This window comes from Vanessa tameamea, chromosome 20 (assembly GCF_037043105.1).
Source record: "Vanessa tameamea isolate UH-Manoa-2023 chromosome 20, ilVanTame1 primary haplotype, whole genome shotgun sequence".
NCBI classification, from domain to species: Eukaryota; Metazoa; Arthropoda; class Insecta; order Lepidoptera; family Nymphalidae; genus Vanessa; species Vanessa tameamea.
The window spans coordinates 6,232,311-6,257,458 of NC_087328.1; the positions used below are offsets into that span (position 1 = coordinate 6,232,311).

The 25,148-nt window shown below is 30.5% G+C and overlaps 2 protein-coding genes across 2 annotated transcripts in view; one reads left to right on the forward strand and one right to left on the reverse strand.

The window, feature by feature from the left end:
* LOC135193845 (facilitated trehalose transporter Tret1-like) overlaps window positions 1–18,366 on the forward strand; it is a 35,990-nt gene extending 17,624 nt beyond the window's left edge. The window contains exons 2-8 of the mRNA XM_064217990.1: window positions 595–846; window positions 3,403–3,538; window positions 8,570–8,798; window positions 15,077–15,233; window positions 16,483–16,875; window positions 17,017–17,303; window positions 17,515–18,366. Coding sequence (XP_064074060.1) covers window positions 793–846; window positions 3,403–3,538; window positions 8,570–8,798; window positions 15,077–15,233; window positions 16,483–16,875; window positions 17,017–17,303; window positions 17,515–17,827 — 1,569 coding nt within the window. The 5' untranslated portion in view covers window positions 595–792 and the 3' untranslated portion in view covers window positions 17,828–18,366. The remainder of the gene's footprint in view (window positions 1–594; window positions 847–3,402; window positions 3,539–8,569; window positions 8,799–15,076; window positions 15,234–16,482; window positions 16,876–17,016; window positions 17,304–17,514) is intronic.
* A 1,892-nt stretch (window positions 18,367–20,258) lies between these two features.
* LOC113401586 (uncharacterized) lies at window positions 20,259–24,908 on the reverse strand. The gene is made up of 4 exons (XM_064217996.1): window positions 24,874–24,908; window positions 24,759–24,799; window positions 21,640–21,778; window positions 20,259–20,358 (listed from the first exon to the last, which is right to left on the reverse strand). The coding sequence occupies exons 1-4, from the start codon at window positions 24,893–24,895 to the stop codon at window positions 20,300–20,302; spliced, it is 261 nt and encodes an 86-aa protein (XP_064074066.1). The 5' UTR covers window positions 24,896–24,908; the 3' UTR covers window positions 20,259–20,299.
* Between the last annotated feature and the right edge of the window lie 240 nt (window positions 24,909–25,148).

Here is a 25,148-nt window from a genome sequence, read left to right on the forward strand (position 1 = left end):
TCGAAATAGACATACATATATTTAAAATCAGAAGAGCTATCTTAGCTTAAAAAAAATCGATATCGATTAATTATCTCGACTGTCCTCGTCATAATTTGGAATAAAAGTAAAAAAAAAAATTAAAAATGCATTAAACTTAGATAAGTTTACATATATTAATATCCTTCTATTAATAAGTTTATGAGATGTGTTGTATAAGTTACCTCGCAGTGTTCCCACATACATCATACTTACAAAGTGACACCGCGAGACATCATAAAACAAATTGACGAATTAAACGTATTTTCTTTATTTTTTAAACATCTAGAAATTACCTAAACGTAAATCACCTCATTATTTTCTTAATTAAAGGACCAGTTTCAACCTTTAATGATCACTTGTGTAATACGCTTGAACTTAACAATTATAAGAAGGTGCAACGCATAAAAACAAACTCGACTCAGTTTATTATAAGCTATCGCGTAGACATGCGGTCTTCGAAATATAATTTCGGAATAAAATATTACTGAAAAGTTACGATTTAAAGACGTACGTACAAAATACATTTATATACATATTAAAGACAATTGATAAATAAACATATGATTATTCTAGGGTAACTCTTTAGCAAACAATTATTGAAGACTCGATAAACAAAAGCTAGTAATAAGATTAACTTCATTTACAAGATTGAATTATATAAGAACAACATGAAAGGTTGTTTTTGAAATGAATTGACATTTTGCGAATATTAAATCATTGTAGTGTGTTTATGTTAAGTTATTGTTTTAAATAATTTAATAAGTATTCAAAATGACAACGGAATCGAATAAAATCATCAGCCGACCCAGAGTGGCATTATCACAAGTAAGTGTATCATTATACTATATATTTACCAAAATATCTGAAAACATATTAAATATAGTACCTACATTTTTTTATATACAAATCAATAGATAAATTGTAATCCATTATGTAATAGAGTTTAAAACATAACAATAGTACTAAATGGCATGAATCTTTTCTTCCATATATTTATATATCTTTTAAACTTTCATTGTCTTTTTTTCCTTTTCAACGTTAATTTTGGTTGTATCAAACGAGTAAAGATTATTTCCCTTATATTTATAATCTTAAGTATTTTATAATTTAACAAATAAACTGTATAATGCTTAGCTACTTTGTTTATTGAAGTAGATCAAGTTGACAATGTAGTTTAATTTGTTATATGAAATATACGTTGCACGGAACGATTTTTTATCTATTTGTAAGAAAAAAGAAAGGTTAGTCTCCCGATTTTTTTTTCATTTATAAATAGGTAATATTTTGATTAGATTAGATTGATAGATACATTAAAACAACGTACCCAATAAAGTGAATACCAATGAAATTTCGTTCAATAAAATTCCATTAATGCTAGTTGATATATGTACGTACGAAGTGTCATCAACTTTTATTTGTCAATCACTTTTAATAGGCTATTTGTCGATATGAAACTCACAGGAGAATGTATTGACGAATATATTTTTTATCAAATATTATATGTACTAATAAAAAAAAAAATGTTTATAATAACGTCAAGTGCTAGTCTACAGAATATTGACAGTTCATTTTGTAACGGAGTAGTATACAGTTAAGATATAATAAAATCGCCTTAAAACATAGATATAAAACGGGTTAGAATTTTTAATTAGCTTAGATATTTCGGGAAGTAGACGTACAAACCGGTAATCTGGTGGTAAATGGTCAATATAGACTCGGGCACCGTGAGAAATATTAACTACTTCGTACACAACACCGTCAATGCACCGATAACGTGATAGAAGCTATAATAATCTTTGTGGATGAAACTACGCTGGTTGTCTTATTCTTTAAACATAGCTATATTATTATAATTATTGGCTCAAGAATTTTTAGTAAAGAGATTGTTTTAAGCCACCCGTAATATGTCAGCGATATTTTCTTAAAGATTTACAATTACTTCAAGTAGGCAATTTAAATCCTCATTTTACAAAACTGTATTAAAAGTAAAGGTGCCACCGGTTTGTTAATGCAGATTCTACCGAGATGTAACGGCCAGAAGCTCAGGAGTGTCTTTTTTCCAACATTTGAAATACAATACAATGTAATAGTTAATTTAATCATATTTTCAGTTCTTCTCTTGAAAAAAAAAAATATATTGTGAAATCCAAAATTAATAAATGTAGTTAATGAATTAAAATTAAAGAATAAACAAGTAATTTTATACACATTATAAATAAATAAAGCTCTCATAGACTAATTTATTTAGTTTTTGTTTTTGAATTCACGTATTTTGTGTATACGTACTGTCTAAAAGATTTGGGATTGCTCAATCTTCCACACTAGTCATTAACTGGTTCAAACCGGAATAGATGTATCTGAGGTTACATTTTTTGTTAACTAAAAACAAACGTTTTGACTCCGAAATCAACATCTATAAATTAAATGTAACTGTTATATTATCACAGTATTAAATAAATGAATAATTATATTTTATATAAAAGCTATTTAATAGCTTTGAACACATAAAATTAATAAGAATTGTATAATTCTAAACTTAGAATATAGGTAAGAATGAATAAATTCATAATTAATTATTGAAAATAAACACAAAACACATAAGCAAACGGTTTGTTTAACATCACATTATGTCAAAAGTTTCAAATAGTTGCTCACTATTTTTTTTAGTTTTTTAGTCTATACAGAATATGTACATATACATATATGTTGGTTACACAGTTCATTATTCATTTTAAAAATAGATATATTTACTTTAAAAATTTATTTGAGTATACCTATAAAAAATCAGCAACCCTACAAAAAGTCGCATGGGAAGTGTTTTGGCACGAAAGCGATCCCGATACCTTGGACAAAACCTCAATACAGATCATAAAGCAAATCAAGTGTTTAATTTTTAAGATTGGATATTGCTTCAAGGACCATTGGTGTTTCTTCGAACGGTACACATATAATTATGTTACAAAATTAGAGACGAATATTTGCGCCGCTTGATCGGTTCGTCCAATTTCGCCTCGACTCCGTAAAAAAATACAATCATCTTATTTTGCAACAAAAACCTTAGATTTTGCAACGAATCACTACCTCACTATCTGTTGCTAATCACTTTTTATTCCCATACTTTTCGGGTATTTATAAATAATAATACAATAGGGACTGTTTTAAAAATATCACTTCGTATTATATATATTTTATATTAGGTTTACAAAATACTTTGATTACTATAATTCCACTTAAATCACGCAACAGATTATAAGATAGTCAGGTAGTTTCAGTCGAGTAGCTATTTCTAATGGTAATGAATAATTACAGATTAAACACGAGAAATTAAATTAAAAAAAAAATCTCTGGTAATTACTAAAAAGTAAAAATGTTTATTTTCAGTTTTTAGCATGTCTGGCGCTAAACGTTTTGCTGATTGGACTCGGAATGTCGATCAGTTTCGTCACAATGGTTCTTCCCGACGTGCTAGATGCTAAAGAGGGCCTGTCTTTAAATAAGAAGCAAGCGTCCTGGTTCGGTAAGATTTAATCACAACTATACTTATCTCTACAATTCATTTATATGTGCAAAGTACGCCAAAAATAAATTATTCTATTACTTAAGAAAATTATGTTACGTAAAAAAAATTGAAATAAAAAAAATCGAATAAGCTAGTTCGTCGAGTAGCGGCTACGCTTAGTATATCCATTTTAGTTTTTCTTCAAAATAAGATTTATATCATAATCAAATCAAATCAAAATATATTTTATTCAAGTAGGCTTTTACAAGCACTTTTGAATCGTCATTTAACAAACTATTTAAAGTAAAGCTACCACTGGTTCGGAATGTAGATTTTACCGAGAAGAACCGGCAAGAAACTCAGTAGTTACTCTTTTTCAACATATAAAAATACAGTCATGTTAGTTAAATACAATTATATATGTATGTTATGTCTCTTGCCTAGAAGTCAACAAGCATTAACTCGACGCTTTTTTATCATCAATATAATAATAATCTTGTATCGAATAATATGGCCTCTTGTATTTTTTATGTACCAATGTATTTTTTACAATTGACTTGAATCTATGAAACGGCAAAGTTAATTATAAAATAATAATTATTGTATAAATTTATATATAAGTAATAAAATAATTTATGTAACTTGCCGATTTCAATTAACTGTATTTTTTATTCGTTATGGCTATTTAGTACGACTAGCGCGCTTCATATTGCATGTCGACAACATGCAAAAACCTTTAAAAAATTGCCTAAAATAACAAATGTGGTATTTATTAACAATATCAAATACTTCAAATGCGATACGCGACCGCATGCAATAAAGAGGCTATACGTCGTTGACTTTGCTCGCATGGGCGTTATCGATAATTGTGCCCTAAGCAAATCTCACACCACCGGACCCTGTCTTTTAGGAGAAAAGTGTCACAGTTCTGTTCAGCCCAGAGTCTCGTCCCGCACTGATTTATTAGGTTTAGTAGATAGGTAGACAAAGGGATTGTATCGCGATTTCAGAGCATCAATTTTTTTTTTTTTTTGTTTTAAATAATATTGCCTAAGCCTAAGGTTCCTTTGGTGTTGTTTATATAGGTGTTTATTATATAGGTAAATTAGGAACAAAAAGCAAAAAATTTCATAAACAGGAGTAAACTTACTTTATTTATTTTTAAAACGAAGGGGATTTTTTTTTAGTTTGGGAATTAGTTTTATATTATTAGTTTTACATTAACATATATTTTTTCAAATGTTTTTTTTTTCCTATTCGATAGGAACTGATTTTAATGCAACTCCAATAAGTCCATATTTCATTCAATTTCGCGCCTTAATTATATAAACAAGCGTTATTTATTTCTAGTACATTTTTCAAATTCGCCCATAACACAGAATTCTTCCAAAAAGATATTTTAAGTATATTTTGTACAAGAACATGAAAGCTTGTCACGTCAAGTCTAAAAAAGCGGTAAAACTGTGAAGCGTAGTTGCTTATACGTATATATACACTAAAACCTCCAAAACTCGCTGCATCTTCTGTTATAAGTTTTATGTTTATTGGTTTTATAGATTTTTCAATTCGTTTGGTATCTTTTATTTATGTTGAAAGAAAAATAAAATAGAAATGTTAGCGTTTTTCGGCAACTACTTAAAACAAATATCGAAGTAGATCGAGGGCAATAACGGGGTTACTGTTTTGTTATTAGTTTAGAATAAAGATATATGTTAATCAGTGCTTGGTCGGGTCACGAGAAGGCCTCTAGGCATTGATTAACTAAAACAGTGTTTTTTAATAGCTATTTTATTTTTATATTATATATTTTTATAAGCCTACTGACATAAATACATATCATGGAGAAAAAATAAACTTAAATTATTTATTTATACATATTTTAAATCTGTTTACACACTACTTCAAGAAAATTTTGTAAGAAAAAGCGGATAAAAACTATTTGTACGTATATAATAAAGACAGCACAATCAGTTATCAATATTATAAATGAATTGTGTACCATCTTGATGATCACTGACTCCAAAAATGGCTCAGTAGAAATTAAAAATATAAAAAAAAAAAAATGTACAACGTCTTTACAATGTTGTATGTAATAAAATAATAGTTTCGACCTCTTAATTGAAATGTACGTGCAGGTTAATTTTGAATGACCTCTTGAACTCTTAAAGATAAATAAGATATATAAAACATGACTGTTTAAATTAAACAAACATCCAATCCTTTACATTTTATGCCCTTATTCTGTCCTTACGAAGTATATTTCATCAATGCCGATAGTTATAGTTCTTTTTTGTAAACATACAACACGAAAGTTAAATCGTTTTGATGCTTTTTTAAATTTGGCTAAAAATTTTACTAAATTTTGACAGTGAGTAAAAATCGTGCAATTGAAATTTGCTTGAAAAAAACCCAAGTGTTCTTTATCAACGACATCTTAATTGATAATTGTCATTATGTTATTGCACGTCTGTGATAAAACAACGCTTAAATAAATAGTGCAAAGATAAGGCAAATAAATAAGCAAATTAAAAATGGGAAATCTTATAATATACCTAAACATTACAATCTGTACTCATTTTTAGAGTTTTTCTATTCTGTAAGAAACTTCTCGAAACTCGATGCAGAACACTAGCGAGAAATGTCAGAATGTAAAAAGTGCAATTCATCTATAATCTGTACTAATAATATAAAGATGAATTTTGTTTCTTTGTTTGGTTGAACGCGCTAATTTTAGAAACTACTTCGTTTCTTCGTAAATCGTGTATGACAGAATCGGTAATATAACCGAGCGAAGGATAGGATAGGTCGGTTGACAACAATTCGGCAGTGAATTACGAAGTGAATTCTTCCAGAATCGCACTATTCGATTTCGGCCAAGGTGGTAATTCTCAACAAAAAATAATCCTGCGTGTGTATGAAATATTATAAATCACTTTCTTCATCTTCGTTGAAACCTCATGACTGATGGTCGTGACCATCATAAGTCGCTCCATTTTGCAGTGATCTCCATGCAGGCCGATCTTCTGCCTCCTTTATTTATCCCTGATATTTGGCGCGTGTATCGTCATATCAGCTCCATATCACTAACCTGACCGATGAGCTTCACTTTTCAACCAAACCTGGCCTTTGTCGATCCAAGTAACCGAAAAAGGTGACAATTCATCTTAGGCAGGTGGTGCACGAGTTGATATTGAGTTCATTTAAGATTGACTTATTAGGGCGATACGCAGACCAAAATTACCCAACGTCTTACGCCAACACCACATATCAAATGCTTCGACCCTATATTTCGTACTTTCAGTGTGTACATTTCGGCTCTGAAAGAAACATGACAAAGTCAAGTGTGATTAGTCACATTGCCGACATCCAGATTATTTCTCACAATTTATTGACCATAAACCACATTTTTTATACTGACTCTTATTTATATTCTGGACCTTATAATATATTACAAGCTAGTTACTAAGCGAACGAAGCAGGAGAAAATTGGAGTAACTTGTATAATACTTGTACTAATAAATAAAATAAAAATGTAATATATCAGGTAATTAAAGAGACAGGTAAAACCAAATAGCTGTTATTAATTTAATGTGGTCTTTATTACTTAACAAAATTAATAATAAATCATTAATTGAATATTTATCAAAATATTCAATTACTGATTTTTTTAAATGTGCTTAAGAAGCAAAACCGGTTGTTGCACAACATACTAAGCTTTATCTCTTGAGATTGTTCAAACTCCACGTTCTATTTTGTCTATAAAAGGTGGCGTGCATTTTATAGAAAAACTTTAGTACTTTCCGAAAGTTTGTATCCAGTTCTTTTGGCATACTACTGCAACTTTGCGCGGATGTTGAATACAAATGATTACCTTTTTTATTATTTTATTAGTACCTAATGTCCAATCTAATTTTGGTTGGTTTACAGTAATTATCAATGTAATATTAAATGGCGTCCATTATAATAATCACCAAGATATTGTGACGAACACTAAATTGCTTAATTGACATTAATAAATGAGTATTTGGTATATAACACGTTTTTCCAGTAATAAATAAATGTTTAAATAGAAAAAAAGACATTTAATATGATACACCGTTTACCTAGATTATGTTTTTAAACAATCTCTCTCAAATTGGGTTGTCTGGAAGAGATTGTTAATTAGCCATAACTCCATCCGTTGTACAACACATCAAATATTTTTATATATTTTGTTTTTTTAATCCTAAGATTTCTGCATTTTATGTTTGTGGTGTACAATATTAATATGTTTAAAACATATTCCTAAATGCGCAAATGAAACTTTTACTACTTTTTTTTACGTTTATACATAAAACGTTTTTTATTTTCTGTTATAAAAACTATAAAATCAATGCACATAAATTTATATAAGTAGATGCATCGCGTTTTGGTGTTATTAATATATTATTATGATCTAATAAAGCGAGCTTCGTAAATTCACCCACTTTAAATTGAGACCATTAACGTGGCAAATTTGAATTTCATGTTTTTCTGTATTATATATCATGTAAGCTTCTAGTTTTGGTAACATGATTTCTAAATATATTTTATTCATATATAATCTTTAAAGCATCCACCGCGGTTTAAAACGTATATTATAACATTTGTGTAGATGTAACATTAATGTAGATCACAATAGATTTAATTTACTATTTTCTATGACTAAATCTTATATAATAAAACATTGAATAACTAATGGAAAACTTATTAAATTACATTGTTTATTTGTTTTTTTTTTTTAATTACTAACTTTGATGAATAGCATTACGACTTTAATATAATATTGGTTTATGAGTTAAAGAGAGCGAAAACTGACTCCAATAATAACATTTTAACTCGAATTATTGCACCCATTTTCTATTAGATATTAGGCTGGCTATGTAGCGATGAATTTTCATTTAAGCGCGTAATAAGCACCAATAAGCGCATTTGCGCTTAATATGCTCTTAAATACAAATACTTGGCTAAATATGTTTCAACAGACACATGTAAGAATGATGATATAGTAATTGGTATTTATGTTTCCAGGTAGTATGGCGTTCCTATGTCAACCTTTGGGAAGTGTATTCTCGGGCCCGGTGCTGGATTACTTCGGACGAAAAAAGGCTTTATTCCTAGTGAACATACCACATTTAATAGCGTGGCTTCTTTTATACTTTGCATGGGACGTGCCTTCGCTGTTCTTAGGCAATGCACTTTTGGGTATCGGCACAGGGATCATGGAGGCCCCGGCTGTTACTTACGTCGGAGAAATTACGTAAGAAATATTTAAATTCCTATTTGCTTTCATAGTTCATCTCGTGTTCGACAATGAAGGGAAATATCGCGAGCTAACATGCCAGTGTCAGGTGAAAATCTGAATATGTTTAGATATATCAAACTGTATTTTAGCAGCGTGGAAGAATCAATTACAAACCTTAATTTCAAGAGGAAAGTTTGCTTGAGCAGCTTCTAAATTAAGCAACTGTGGGTTATTAAGGAGCTGCTAAATACTATTTATAATAATAAATATTTGAGTAAAAAAGGTTCTCATATGGTTACACAGAAGTTACAAAGATTTTCGATATAAGCTATTAATTGAAAAATTATACTAAAATGTTTACAACCCAATTTAATAGGTCTTGTAGTAACATCTAAGGAGTCCATTATTGAAAGGGGTCTCATTCCTGACAAAGAGGGACAATCAGATCGTTGTGCTGTTTATACTTATACTGGATAAGGCCGAAATGGTTAGGTATCGTCGGCTAAATAGTATCGATGAGTTTAAACGTCGTGACCAGTTTTGACAAGTGACGTTTGACCTTGCAGAAGCATACTAGTGTGAATTACATGTTATGTGACGTCATAACGACACGTGACCGTCATGTGGTAAACATTAACTCTCATTTTGAATAACCATTATTTAACCATTATTATTTATTATTTATTTATTTTATTTTTATCGTATATTTTAATTCGAAAATGTTATCCGTTTCGGAAATATAATAAATCAGTTGTCTTAAAAAATTGTGTCTGATTCCTGATACCGCTATAAACTTAAGCAAAGTCGGCTTTTGAGCATTCTTTGTGGTTTCAATTTCAGCCATCCACGCAAATTAGACAAATGTAGTAGGTAAAATATGTATTCCGTTGCACTACCGACATTTTACGTAGTTTATACAAAAAAAAATATGGATATCTAGAAACGCGGTAGCTTGTCAAGCCAAGTTCAAGTAATCAAGTTTTCAATAACTTATTCCGTAATAAGTCATTGCAATATTTATGACACCTATAAAAAAAATGTTTTTTTTTCAAATATCTGTTTTTATGGTACATGTAGACGGACGACTACTGGTACGCGGTTCATCTGATAGTACTTTCTATTAGATGAAACATTTGTCAGAATGTTTGTGGGCGGTTGTGAACCCACAAACATTGGCGCTATAAATATTAATCAATCCTTACATCACCAATGCGTCGCCAACATTGGGAACCAAGTGTTATGTCCCTTGTGCTTGTACTAGATCAGATTTGAACCAGCATTGCAGTTTGTTGGTATAAAATCTGATGGTAGTACCTACCCAGACGGGCTTTTACAAATCCCTACCACTAAGGTCTGTAAGATAATGGTTCGTCATCACTTGACCATTAGATGGCCAGTTTTCCATCTGCTATATTTAAAAAAAATATATGTGTGTGGCGTGGATTTACGTTATTTTGAGTTTTAAGTTTTTATTATCGTATCACTATCTAAATTTTCGTATTATCGATGCCTATAGTCAATTCTACCACAAAAAAAAAACAAAAAATAGCGAAATAAACAACTTTGACACAACCCAATACAATCGAGATTTTATTGAAAAAAATCGAGATTTTGAATAATACATATATGATAATTATTAAGTTTTTGCGAAAAAGGCGTTTTGAATATCAACGAAGTTGATAACGAAACTTGCGATGTGAGGTTAAATAGCGAAGTGGAATAATGTTGTGTTATATTATAAAGATATGATAATCACGAACTGTCTGTAGTACATAATATAACAGAGATATAAGTAAATCGCATGGAAAATGTTACTCTAAGGTTTGTTAATTTATTCCTACTTTGATTGGATAAAAACTCCTATTACCTTAGTAATAAGAGTCAATATCCGGTCGGCATAATCCATAAGTAACATTTCTAAAAAATTGTTCACACATAGATGACGTGTTATAATATAATTTGAAATAAAAAATATAACTATGAATATTAATCCACGATGTTTAATTTATAAAAGTGTTATAAGGATTTATTATTTGGGGATGTACGGTTTAATAATATAAAACACACAAGATTATCATAACGACTACGTATAATACGACAGTTGACCTCTATATAAAAACATTTTTATAGATTAAAAATGTAAAATATATTTATCTTTATTAAATACTACTATTAGTATAAAAAGTCTGTTTTTTTTTTCTTTTCGTATACGTATACTTACTGCTTAGTAATGCAAATTAATATAATAAATTTTGTATTTGATACTAGCTTATAGTTTAAGAAAATATACTGAAATAGTTGTTAATTTTATTAAGATTATTCTCACAACATTTACATAGATAATAATCAGCCTAGACGCTTGTCAACAAAAGTATCAAATTAATTTAAATAATACTTTATTCGTATAACACTTTTGTATAGTCGATCTCATTAATACTACATGATTAAATGAAATTTAAAACTATCGAGTTTTAAATGTAGGAAGACCAGCAAGAATCGATTTTCTTACTTTCCGGTATGATTTTGACGATCATCCCCAAATCCAGACATGAGCAAACGGTTTTATTCAACAGATTAAGTCTATTTTTATAAATTTTACAAACAAAAAGCACACCCATGTGAAAGGGAATTCTATTTAAAATAATTTAGTCTATTGCGGAAGTATTAGCATTAGTGTAATTAGAAAAAAATAGATAATTACTGGGATCGCTGATAATTTTTTTTATATTTGAATAGATCAGGATATAATCCAACACTGACAATGCACCAAAGTGCGCTGAAGCTGCTGGTTCTCTGCCTTTCGCATCTAGTCTAGTACCGCCACCATCTTCAGGTCATACAGGCTATATATGTGATACTATTTGATCTGTTGTCTATGTAATACTCCGATCAGATGCACTGAAATAATAAATATATATTTATTTATCCTCATTTTATATCGTATTTATATTAATTAAACACATACCGTTTTGCCCGTTTATTTTACATGACTGCCCAAAAAAATGAGTACCTATGTACATTCAGAGTAAGAAAACCTTCGTCAGTTTTCAAATTCATTCCTTTATCAAGTCGTAAACTCTTATTACCTTTTAAAACTAAAGCACTAAACAGACAACTGCATATAAAATTAAACTAACATAGTATGATAACTTGGTTCAAAATAGTGTAACATCTTTGGACTACGTCTAGTGTCATATCAACGTGAAACCTTTTTACTGGCCTAATAAGTCAGTACAAGATTTAAATTAGATATGATATCTTCTACTGAATTGTCAAAGTCTATCAGTGTCGCATATTTTATTGCAATATCTTGCAATTTTACAACAATTAGAATAACAACGCTTGTAATATTATTCGGCCGTTGTTTTGAGTGACGGTTAATGTAATGACGTGACGTGTGATGAGTGGTTCCATCGGCACCGGGAAGTGGTGGTAATTCCTTGGCCTGCAAAAGCGGCGGATATAAAACCTATCGAAAATCTATGAGATTTGATGGTGCAGTGGTGGATAAATAATAACTATAGAACCAAAGTAGCTGTCTTAGAACATTGCCGAAGTGTTTGGAAGAGCTTCAGAGGAACCGACATATGCTCTCGCCTTGTTGGATCAATGCGACTACAACCTGTGATTGATATGAATGGCGGATATACTCGTATTTAATAAAATAAATAAGATTTGTTTAAATTAATAAATTTTACCATAATTATTATTTATTTTTACTATTTTATTTACTACTTTCGTCCTGCGATTTCACCCGCGATCCCGAAAGATTTTATGTTTTCCCGGGATACAAAGTGTCCAATATATTATTCCAGTACATATTCTATCTCTGTGCAAAATTTTATCCAAATCCGTTCAGTAATTTTTACGTGAAAGAATAACAAACATACATCCATAGCTCAGAGAAATCAGCCAGATCCATACACAAAAACTTTCGCGTTTATAATATTAATAGGAAGTAGGATTACTACTATGCACTCTCTTTTATAAGAGACAAGACAATGTCCTAATCTCCGATGTTACACGAGCATTCACGAAGGGCTATGAGGTTTCGTGAAAAGTTGGTAATTGTCATTCCGATTGATCTTCTTCTTATTATTACAGCTTTTAAACGCTATTATAATCTTTGCTAGATGCGACTTATTGTGACATTGCGATGGAATATGTCATACTCATCGGTAAACCAGGTTATCGCTCATACTGAGCACACGAAAATAGATCTTAAGGTGACGAACCAACAAGAGAGGAGAGGAGGAGAAAGGAGTCAACAGGTTTGAAATAGTTACATTATGTCTAGTGTCACTTGGCTTTAAATTAAATCATTCATATATACTGGGCAGGTGTGTTTTTCAAATTTGGAGGTAAAAATTGTGATTTGTTATAACGATGCGTTGCTATGAACATATATTAGAGTGAAGTGAACTTGACCCGTCATTCTTATCTAATTACTTTAGAAATTGTAAATACGATCGGTATTTATTCAATTATTAGTTAATGGCTTTTAGTTGTGCCAGGGTACAGATTATTTCGCCAATATCACGTAGGATGAAGGAGACATGAAGGAGATTGATCGGTTTGGTCGAGAACAGCATCTATAAAACTTACTTATCTACTAATTGACGTCTAAGAAGCTTGTAATATCGAATGAATTTAAGCCGATAGGAGACCTGTCAAACCTTTTTTGTTTTGTTTTTGTTTCTGTAACGTGTATACGGCTTTAAGGTCGATGACATTCATTATGAATAATTATATAAATTCTGATTATGACAGTTAATTAGAATGGATTGGTGTCCATCCTGAATTAAATCTGATTTAAATATGATACAAATTTAATTAATTGGCTAGCAAAGTACAAGCAAAACAAAATCACAATTATATTTATGTACGCGAGTACTATAACCGATTAAAACAAACTTAAGTACGGTCAAGGTTATACAGCTATGTTGTAGTCTAAGCTATATTAATAAATATGCATATTAGATCAGGAATTTGAAAAGATAAATATGTTAATCTAAGATGTTTGATAATTGCGCAATCATTTATTCGTAACATCATTTATAGTCAAAAAGTATCAAACCGAAATGTTTATTTAACATGACTAGTTATTCATTGATCTTTGGTACATATGTAACAGATAACTTAAGATGACGTTACCCCAAACTATTTCGGCCTCGTTGATCAATATACTCGTAAACACGTAGGAAACTGCGCAGGAGATATAGTGCACAAGTTTGTACACAAGTGCACTCTGAGTACCCTCGTTCTCGTACATAGATTATGTATATATGTATATGTTGGGGCGGCAATTTCATACGACCGATACCCGGCGGAAAGTAGACAAAACCTTTGGAGCGACGGAACTGTGACACGGCAGCTTCCTAACTCCTAGATAATGAAAAATTATTGACTCAGGTTTCGAACCTAGGACCTCAGCATTTGCAGTCTTATGTGCTAGCCCGTAGACCAATGACAATCATAACTACATGCTCTTTTATCTAGTTTCCGATGAGACTATAAGCCGTGGCTGTAATCGGTCAGGAAGATATAATCATTATTTAATGAATTAATAAAATAAAATTACATAATATGAACATTTAGCCCTAAATTTAATCTATCAGCATCGACATACTTATACCCATCGTAAATAAAAAGCTGACATAGGTGGCTATGGCTTGAGCTGCTAAAGAATGCCGTTTTTAATAGCTTGTCCATCAACACTTACAGCTTATCAGTTACAATTAACATGTTATCCCATGCTTAAGTATCCATTCATATCCATTGATGTCTATTAGCATCTTTAAACGTGCAACACTTTTATGCATTGTAAGTAGGTAAATGCCCAAGCTGAATTCATGCCAAAATGAGAATTGTTGTATAAGCTACATTTCCCACAAAAAAAAATATTATCAACAGATACTTTAAAAATACAACTGGATGCTGATAGATAAAATCCAGGCCCTCAGAAACAGGAAATATCATAATATTTATATGAATAATCTTTAACTTGTTAAAAATAAATATATATAGACGACCTCCGTGGTCGAGAAGTGTGTACATCGGTTTTCATGGGTACACGCCGGTCCGAGGTGCCGGGTTCGATTCCCGGCCGAGTCGATATAGAAAAGTTCATTAGTTTTCTATGTTGTCTTGGATCTGGGTGTTTGTGGTACCGTCGTTACTTCTGATTTACCTTAACACAAGAGCTTTAGCTACTTACATTGGGATCAGAGTAATGTATGTGATGTTGTCCAATATTTATTAATTTATATATATATTAATATGTTTGTTTACAGTGATTCGTCGCTACGTGGAACACTAACAACCCTAACTAACACTTTCACATCGACGGGAATGTTCATCGCATACTTACTAGGAACTGTGGTGTCATGGCGTCAAGCAGCACTTTTGTCGCTCACCGTACCACTAGCTACAATGGTGCTCGTCTTATTTGTACGTAACAAATCTCTCTTTACAATACTTTACATTTGCCTTATTATCGAAATTATTGAGGTTCATCACATAGACATTAATGTATTATACATTTATACGTAATGAAGTAATTAAGTTTATCTCCAAACAACTACCGGTTTCTGAAACGCTCAAATTAAATAAGAAATTCGATCATGTAACGGTGCACTCGACGCAAATCAACATTTACTTTTATTCGAGATTGCGCAAACTTTGTTTCATATAAACATATCTAATTTTAATACACTCCACTTTCCTAATTTAATATTAATATATTTTAGTAATATATATTTATATAGCAACTCATATTGCAATAAATTGTTTCGGCATTATTTATGTTAAATGATATTAGCAAAATATATTGCGTCGAGTGTAGTTATTCTGTATGTAACAAACTCAAAACTCACCGCAGAACACAATTAAATTAATTAGTATGGATGTGAGGTAACAACTACACGTCAATTCTATAATTGAAACCACGGCCTTTAAGTAGATGTCATGCTTTTAAACCTTTGACAGAATTCCAAAAAACTAAGCATAAAGGTGATGCGTCGGCTAATGCAAACTTAACAGCTCATGCCAAATGTTTGTGTAAAAAATCTTATTTTTTATCACTAACGTCCTTCCAGTTTTTGAAGGGTCAAAAGAAGTCAAACTGCTATTATTAAGAAAAACATATTAAATAATATACTTTTTTTTAAATAATATTCATTCAAGGAGATTGTTTACTGATATTTATTTTATTCTTTATTATAATGTTTATAAATTACCTTCAGTATTATTATGACGGATTATATATATTAATAACAATAATGATTAAAAAAGTGCCTGACGCGGCTATAGAAGTTTACACTTCAAAAAATATAGGTGACTAATATTCCAATGATATATTCGTAACGTTTGGCTAAATATATATGAAAGAACGTACATAGTTTATGATCAATAATAATCGTCAAGACGTTGAAGACAACCGTGCTAGATCATACACATATATGGGACTAAGCAAAATATATCTTTGGGCATTCAGGAAAATTATGGTATACCAGTTTCCGACTACGGTTTCGCCCGCTTATGATCGGAAGAGCAGTTGTTAGATACCATTAATAAAAAGTACGCAAAATAAACAAACTCTATAGTAAACAAACAAATAAACTCGATAGTCATCTAGTTGTTTCTTAAAGCTGGTTCAAAGTGCTGATTGATACATTTTATTTAAAATAATTCTTTTCAGGTTCCTGAAACACCAATTTGGTTGCTATCAAAGGGCCGGCAAAAAGAAGCGTTACAATCCCTATGCCGACTTCGAGGCTGGGCAAAACCAGCAGACGTGCAAGAGGAGTTTGATGAACTTTTGCAATACAATGATAATATCACCAAATGCGTCGTATGCAATACCGAAGGCAAACCAGATGTTCTACAATGTGAACATGCTAGTTATAACGTTTTCAAGAAGTTAGCTATAAAATTCAAATATGTTCTATTCGTCAAAGAAACATTGAGACCCTTTAAGCTCGTCATGGCGTATTTCTTTTTCCACACTATGAGCGGTGTGCTACCAGTCAGACCTAACATGGTGAATGTCTGTAAAGCGTTCGGAATGAAATTCGATTCAAAAATTATTGTGGTGAGTTCATATTCTAATATAGTATATTATTCAAATTCAAAAGGTCATCATAGCTTTGACTTATTGATCAAATGATATTCAAAATGTAATTAGATTTGAAAAAAATGTCTAAAATAATATTAATTTATTTCTAATTTCCAGGTCGTTGTTGCTTTAGTTTTCATTATTATGAACTTACTATCAGTTGTAATCGTGAAAACGATTGGGAAAAGGAAATTAGTCTTATCTTCGTTATTCGCAACAGCCTGCTGTAGTCTTGCTTTGAGTGTTTACGCAGGAAGCAAACTGCCCAGCGAAGTATTTTCTTACGAAGTTAGCACATTTCCTGAACAGACGGAAATTCTCCCTATAATTTTGTTCATGATGCTCGTTATGTTTACAAGCTTGGGTATACCTTGGATATTACTTTCGGAAATGTTTCCATTCAGGTAACATTATTTTTTTACTACATATCTTTTGGTGCTATCGTAGAATGTATTTGAAATACATAGCACATTGCTTTGTATGAAAATACTATGAACACACATTTTATTTTAATATTGTGGCAGTTTTTATTACACGTTTAATACAAATTGAATGAATGCATAAATAATCAATAAAAATTGTTTATCTCATTTCATTGCTATTTTATTTTTTCAGGAGCCGAGGCATGGCGACCGGCTTGGCTGCTGCTCTCAGCTACGTTATTTTCTTTCTAGGTTCAAAAACTAACTACAACCTTGAAGCTAATTTCCATATGAGTGGAACCTTTGCGATATATGCCATAATTGGATTTATTGGAGCTATCTTTTTATATTTCTTCTTGCCAGAAACTGAACGTAAAACATTAGTCGAAATTGAAGCTTTTTATAAAGGAAACCAAAAAATATTTGCAGACGACTTTTTCATAAACGCCTTTAGAAAAAATAAAGCTGAGGACAAATGCGTTAATAGGCCAATGCTAGTCAATTGAGATTATTCATACTGAATACTGATCTTGCCATATTGATCTTATATGATGTTGAACCTTGTAATGTGAATAATGTTGTTTTTTTTTAATTATGATTTGATATATTTTTAGTTATCCAAGACTGCCTCGTATACTTGTGAAATTATTTTAATTGAAAAATGTATTTAATTAATACCGCCTCACTATCTTGCCGTGAATAGTTGAATTTCGACATTTCATTGTTGAATGGATGTTAGTTAACATTTTTAATTTAATGTTTTATTTTTATGTTGATTACTAGTTTTATTATATATCCAATAAGAACAAAATTTGATACATTTATAACTAAAATTTGAAACTTTGTATTAAAAAGGCACAAACATTTTATGGCAACTAAAATAATAACAAATTTTATGTGAACAATATAAATAACTAAAATTTTTAAAACGCACAATTTGTTTTAATCTGTTCATTTAGAAATTGAAAAAAAAAAAAATTATTAAAAGGATGCAATATCGCTAAATATATAAATTTTATCTGGCAAATAAATTTATTTTTAATCATCGTGTTTTAAAATTCTGAAAAAATCCCTCGTTTCCCCTTTCCGAGTAGTCGCCCATGTATTCGGTCTTCCACATTCGTCTCCGTTACTTATCTTATGATGCAGTGGTACTATTTTTGATGATTGTGCCAATTTAAGCCCATGATCTTCTGATGATAAACTCAAGTAATCATTATCCGCTGCAACTGTTGTAGTATCTGTAGTAGTATCTGTTGTGCTATCTGTTGCAACATTGTCAAAACATGAACATTTCTCTTCACAATCAACTATATCAAACCCTGTAAGTAAATTGAACTATCTATAGAAGATATTTTTTTTTACCATACAGGTAAAATATTTTCATTCCATCGAAGTAACTAATACTCATAAACTAATACTCGTAAATAAAACTTATTATCCTTATAGAAAAAATATTTTATTCTTTTATATAATTGAACAAAAAATACCTACTGTTACTTAAAAAACGTAAGACAACTTAGATTGATTTTCTCTTGTTTGCTTTTGAAGTCGTTAACCAAGTTAATGGTCTTTGACATTTATAATGATTACAAAACATAAAAGTTGTCGAGATATTTTTCTTCAGCCACTTCGTAATTAGTTGATAGGTTGACATTTTTGTATTTGAAACATTTGATTCTTTTCTAATTACTTCTGTAGCTGTTGGTAGTATAAACTGAAGTTGGGGCGAAGTGTAATTAGCAGTATCATTGGTTTGTGTATAATTTTGTTGAAGTGATAAACGGGTTTTTTCATCCTCCACTTCATTTTTCTCTTCTGTGTCTGAATCTTCTATTCTATTTTTAGTAATTACTGCCATTTTAGTAGTAATTTCCCAAGTTTTTGGTCTATTACAGCAATATTTTCTGCTATTTATAATGTCAGTTGATGTAAGAGTCAACTTTTTTGTTAATAATATTGGGGTATTGCTATCATCGTATTTCGTTTCAGTCGTAATTTTTGTCGATTGATGCGATATAAAATTGTCGTAATCTTTTTCCTCTGTAATATTTAATAAAGATGTAGTTTTGTCATTCAATGAATAATTTACATGAGTAGCATTCAAGACTGTTGGTTTTTCTACTGTCGTGTTTAATACGTCGTTTAAAAATATGTATTCCTCAGAATATTCAGTGAAACCTATTTTTTGTGACTCTGTGGTGGTTGCCCATGTTTTCGGAATATCACAACAAATTTCCGTATCTTTAAGATTTTGTTTTGAATTATCAGTATTGATTTTACTAGTCTCAGAAAGGGTAAATGCTGTATTTGTTGTTTGTGACATTATAGTTTTTGTTGAAGTCTCCTTGTCTTTTAATATAGTATTAGTTTCACTTTCATTATTTTTAAAATAAGATGTTGCCTTTTGTTTTATACTGGTAATCACATTTTTGTGTGTGTGTTCCAAACCTACAAAGAATAATGTATTCTTAATTAAATATATGTATGAACGTATTATTTATTTTATGTTTCAAAAGACTCTTATTACCACAATTTGTTGAAGTTTCGAGCATTGCGTCAATCAAATTGTTTTGAGTCGGCAGTTCCAAAGTTGCACAAAACAAAATGTACGTTTCTATATAACCTAAAATAGACAGTGGAGTTAGAACGTTGACTTATATTTAAGGTATTTACTTAATAATTAATGTTATGGTAAACGTTACTCAACTTGCACAGCCAAACGAAACATGTTCTATCACATCAAATCCAATAAAATAACTCATCAACAGTTTTGTTGCAATGAAAATATAGATTTGTAATATTGTTAAAATCAAGGTAGATATTCAATTATATATTTAAAAATAAACTTTTTATTACGTATATAAATTTGTATAGCTCAAGCAAACACTTCAATTCTATTTACTATATTCACTTCAAATTGGAGTAAAACTAATGTCTAATTCAAAATACTTTATTGTCATCAAATTCGTGGTATTTTAGCATAAGTAGTCTGGCCGACCGCTATTACAAGGGCTGGTCACTTTCGTCATGTACTCTGGAAGATAACAAATTGGATTTATTGATTTATTTCAAAATCGATATTTCGATACTACTTTTATCTATGATAGTTTTACTCCAATATTACAAAACTTATTGACATTGACAATAAAATTATGAAATTCAGTGATAAAAAATATTTTATAAATTGTACTCTACAAAGTGTATTTGTAAAAATATGTTTTAATGGATTCTTAATATTCTCCCACGTGACAATGGCGAAATAATCTGTGCCTTTTTGGCACAAATAAAAGCCAACAAAAGAGAAATATGTTTATGACTTTTAATATAAAATCTTCATATTGTATACAATATGAAGCATTTTATCATAAGCATATTTTTTAATAAAAGATTTTCGGAATGTCAAATGATTTGAGGGGTTAACAGCATACATTAAACGACTTATATTTGATAATCAACATTCCTAATCTCTAGAATAATATAATCGTTAAAATTTTTCTTGTTTGTTTAAACTGTATGAAGCCTTGACACAGTTAAATAGTTTTGGTTGTTTTTAAGTGCAAGGTGGATTAAGAATATAATACACTTTCATAAAATAAGGTTGATTAAATAATGTGCCTCTTGATTATACCTGCTTAAAATTTAGTTCATACATTAATGTACATAAAGTTTGCCCTATTGATTAACGGTAATACTTTTGATATAGATTTTCTTTCGTTTTTTTTAGGGCTATCTCATGCATATCAATTTTTAGTCTCAATCCAGTTTTAATATGATGTATAGGATCAAAGCATACAAACATTATCACTTGTAGACGAATTGTCAATCATATTAAAATTTATTACGATCCTGTACACATATTATTATTCGCTCAATAGAAAGAGGAGAAACAACTTTTAGATAATATACATAAGTCGGTTTTGAACATTTTTTTACATATTAGATTCGCATATTTTTTTGTTGTCAGTCTCAAGTTTTGTTTAGTTTCTATGCCCACGAACGGCCATTTAAATATTATTGCTTTAAGTATTTCTAGTATTATTATATACAAATGCGGATGCGGAATAAATCGATTCTTAAGTGAAACTACTTTCGGCCGTGTCAACACTTTTGTTAAAATAGATTTACATATGTCTATTCGCATAATACCAATAACGCGCTACATTTGAATTTGTAGCTTATGGTAAAAATAGATATTCATTTTAAAAGTACGCACACTTCTATGAAAAAATACCTACCGTACATAAACACATGCACACATTTGAAATGAATTAAATTCGGGCGTATTGTAGTCAGGTAAGTAATAAAAATTACGTACGAGTTCCGTAGTCGCAGTTGTATTCATACATGTCGCATTGGTCCATGAAACTACGTCGACTACAACCATCCGGAGAAGACGCGCAGACGACACGGCTGTCGTGGATACAAGTCGAAGCCATTTTACAGAAGTTTATTGGCTGTGAACATTATTTTTTACCTATTGTATAGCAGTAGATACAACTAAATATACTTTAACATAAAAGTAAATAAAAAGTTTTAATAAAACATTAATAAAAGTCAAAGTAATACATTCTGTAGAGGATCATGAATATATAATCATTCATGATCTTTATTCATAATAAATAATTTAAAAATTTGAAAATGATTTAAATTCAGACTTTTATATAGTTGAAAATAATATATTTTTTTAAATAAAACTTATTATATAATGCTTATTCCAATAGCAAGTCATTACTGGCGATTAACATAGACTAAAAATATATATGAACTCCTTATAAAGAATAAAAAATAAAAAAATATTCATAAAATTGACCATTCACCAATAATGACAAGAATCAAAATGTTAAGTCTTGTACCTGTCAATATTCTACTTTACTCATGTTCATTTAAATCGGAACACAGAAATATACTGTTACTTTTTGACTAAGCGAGTAGTACGTACTTGCCTGCCCTGGGCTACAGATCGCTAAGTCCTAGGTTCAAACCCCAGGTCGGACTGATAAAATGTTATTAGGGTGTATTCCATCGAAAAATTCTCAGTAACAATCCGAAATTTAGAAGTTGGAATTGTGCACCCTCCCGTGTGTACAATTCCGATTTTCCATCCCATCGGGTTATAGGAGTAAGAAAATACAGAGTGCATCTGTATTTACGCACATGCGCACTATGACAATATGTGCGTAGTTGCCGTAGACGAAATCTGTCAGGACGACATTATAAGTACGTACCTAGGTACATACTTACATCTATAATCAACTAAATAGCTATAATTTAACATAGTCCCATTGTAATATAGCAGAACAAATTAAATCTCAAAGAATTATTGATGTCCATAAAGATAAAAATGACAGAGAAATATTTCATGACTAAACATTCTGCATTCTTAATACTGTAATCTTATAAAATGAGACAAATATAAACGCTTTGTCTCTGACTAGCTTAAATAATGTGTAACATTATTTTGTTACTCATAGTGTATAATTAGAACAAAATATAAACAAAGAAAATAAAGCCTACATTGCACTTGTGATACTGTCTTGTAAAACTACAAATGATTATAAATTACTTGGTGTCAGGCTTTGTGAAAGTCCGTCTGGGTAGGTACCACCCACTCATCAGATATTCTACCGCTAAACAACAGTACTCAGTATTGTTCGCCTTTCGTATCGTATTCGCATTGGCGATGTAAGAATTAGTTAACATTTCTTACAGCGCCATTGTCTATGGGCAGTGGTGACCACATACCACCAGGTGGCCCATATGCTCGTCCGCCAAACTATGCCATAAAAAAAGTTTAGTACTAAACTATGGGTTCATTTTTAGTTCAAATATCTGACACTATAAAACACGATATTTAAATAAAACACGATAAGGTCACACTTCAAGTACGTACTTCAAAGGTAACTACAACTATGTGCGGTTTTAGATAAAGAAGTAAAGTAATGAATTAATAGATACGAATTATACTATAATCTACTGCACCATAATAGTATTTTAATTTAGTTTATCGGAGTGCTGTGGCGGGTGGTGAACCGTCTCACATAAGGGACAGGTTGAAAAACTGTCCAGCTGTGAGACGTAAATAACAGTCCAAAAATACTCCAAAATGTCGTTAGCAAAATGTAGTTGGTGTCTAGAGAAGTTAGTTGCAGTTAGTGGCAGTATACAACCTCAACTATTTAACTCCGAAATAATATTGTAAACATTACCTTTTGGGTTTTCTTTACAATTTATCGAGTTGCTAATGTAGCACCACCCAAATTAACGCATTTTTACGAACAATTTATCATATTATAAACCGCTCTCCTATCCTCTACACTGCATACCTAGTGCTTACTCATAGTTGATACTGTAATTCTATATAGTCTTATTAAACAATAACCTAAATTTGTTGGCTGTGAACAAAATGTGTTTATATATCTGGACATTCCCTAACCTTCCTTTGTAAACTAATTGCTCATGCTCATGCTCAATATAATTCGTAGATAAACGAAATAAAACTTTTTTTTTTTCATTTGAAATGAAAAAAAATGTTTTATTTTTAACTAAATGTAGTATTTTGTAAATACAAATACGTACGATTCTTGAAATCAATCATTTATTTATTTAAACAATTATCACATTCAATTCGCTGCTACTTAACTCGTATTAAATCAATATGCCAAAATGGGACTATGTAGTGTACACAAAAATATTTTGTTAATAGACAATATATGTAAAACCAATAATAAAGTTCTCATGGTCAAATTTCAACTAGAGTTTCGGTGCCAAGACAGATAAAGTCTGTCTATCTCTGTCTCGCTGTCTACTTTCAAGGGGAAGATGTCACACTTCGCATTTTCTTCCACTAAATAACAATGCTCATTATGTACTATAATGTGTTCCGGTTTGAAAGCCAAATAAATCAGGTTTATTACAGCCAAAAGGGTCATAACATCTTTGTTAGGTGTTGTAATTATTGATAAATATTTCTTACGGCAACAATGTCTATGAGCGATGGTGATCACTTATTGTTGGTCTATTAGTTCGTCCGCCTACCTATACAATAAAATAAACCACATCCAAGGAGAGATCAGATACAGGAGCAAAGGCTAACCGTCGAATAGTATCCCTGCATTCCGAGGTACAGCAGTGTAACACTGCCACTATCTCAATTCCAGGTATTCTCATTCTCAGTAGCACTGAAAACATTTTTCCCGGGATTCTTTTCCAAGTCCTACAGAACTATAACCGTATAAGCTACACACTAGACTACTGAGATATATAGAACCTCATTGTTGTCAAATTTAAATAACGTTCAATTAAAATATTAAATGCGATACTTTACACTATACGCGATTACGTATTTCAGCATACTTCGTTACTAATTGATTAAATCGAAGTTATACAAAACATTGATATTCAATTAAAATTATAGATAGAATAAAATAACATTACGTATGACAAATGTTGCTGTGACCATGAAACGAGTGATAACGCTGAAAAGAAAACATTTAATTTTAAAGTCACACAGTATAATGTATGTACAGTCTGCTAATAAAATGTAACTCACCAAACAATAAAATACACAGCATGTTTTATTTCCCTAGCATCGTTTTAAGTGGTCAATAGGAAATCTACTTATATTTTATTGGTTGTGCTAAGTAATAAAATTTAAAATTGAAACTAGTAAATATTGATAGATATATATTTTTTCTATTCATAAACATATCCTTAGTAATTTTATGACTATGGTAGAATCTACATTTACATAAATAGATAAGGTATTCCTAAAATATGCCAGTTTCAGATTTATATTATTTATAGTAAAGAGCATTAATAAATTAT

Coding starts and splice junctions, on each gene's coding strand:
- LOC113401586 (XM_064217996.1), bottom strand. CDS start 24,895: ATGCTGTGTATTTTATTGTTTG. Junction 21,779..24,758: donor CACAGCAACATTTGTCATAC/GTAATGTTATTT, acceptor TAATGTTCACAG/CCAATAAACTTCTGTAAAAT. Junction 20,359..21,639: donor CAACTGCGACTACGGAACTC/GTACGTAATTTT, acceptor GTTATCTTCCAG/AGTACATGACGAAAGTGACC.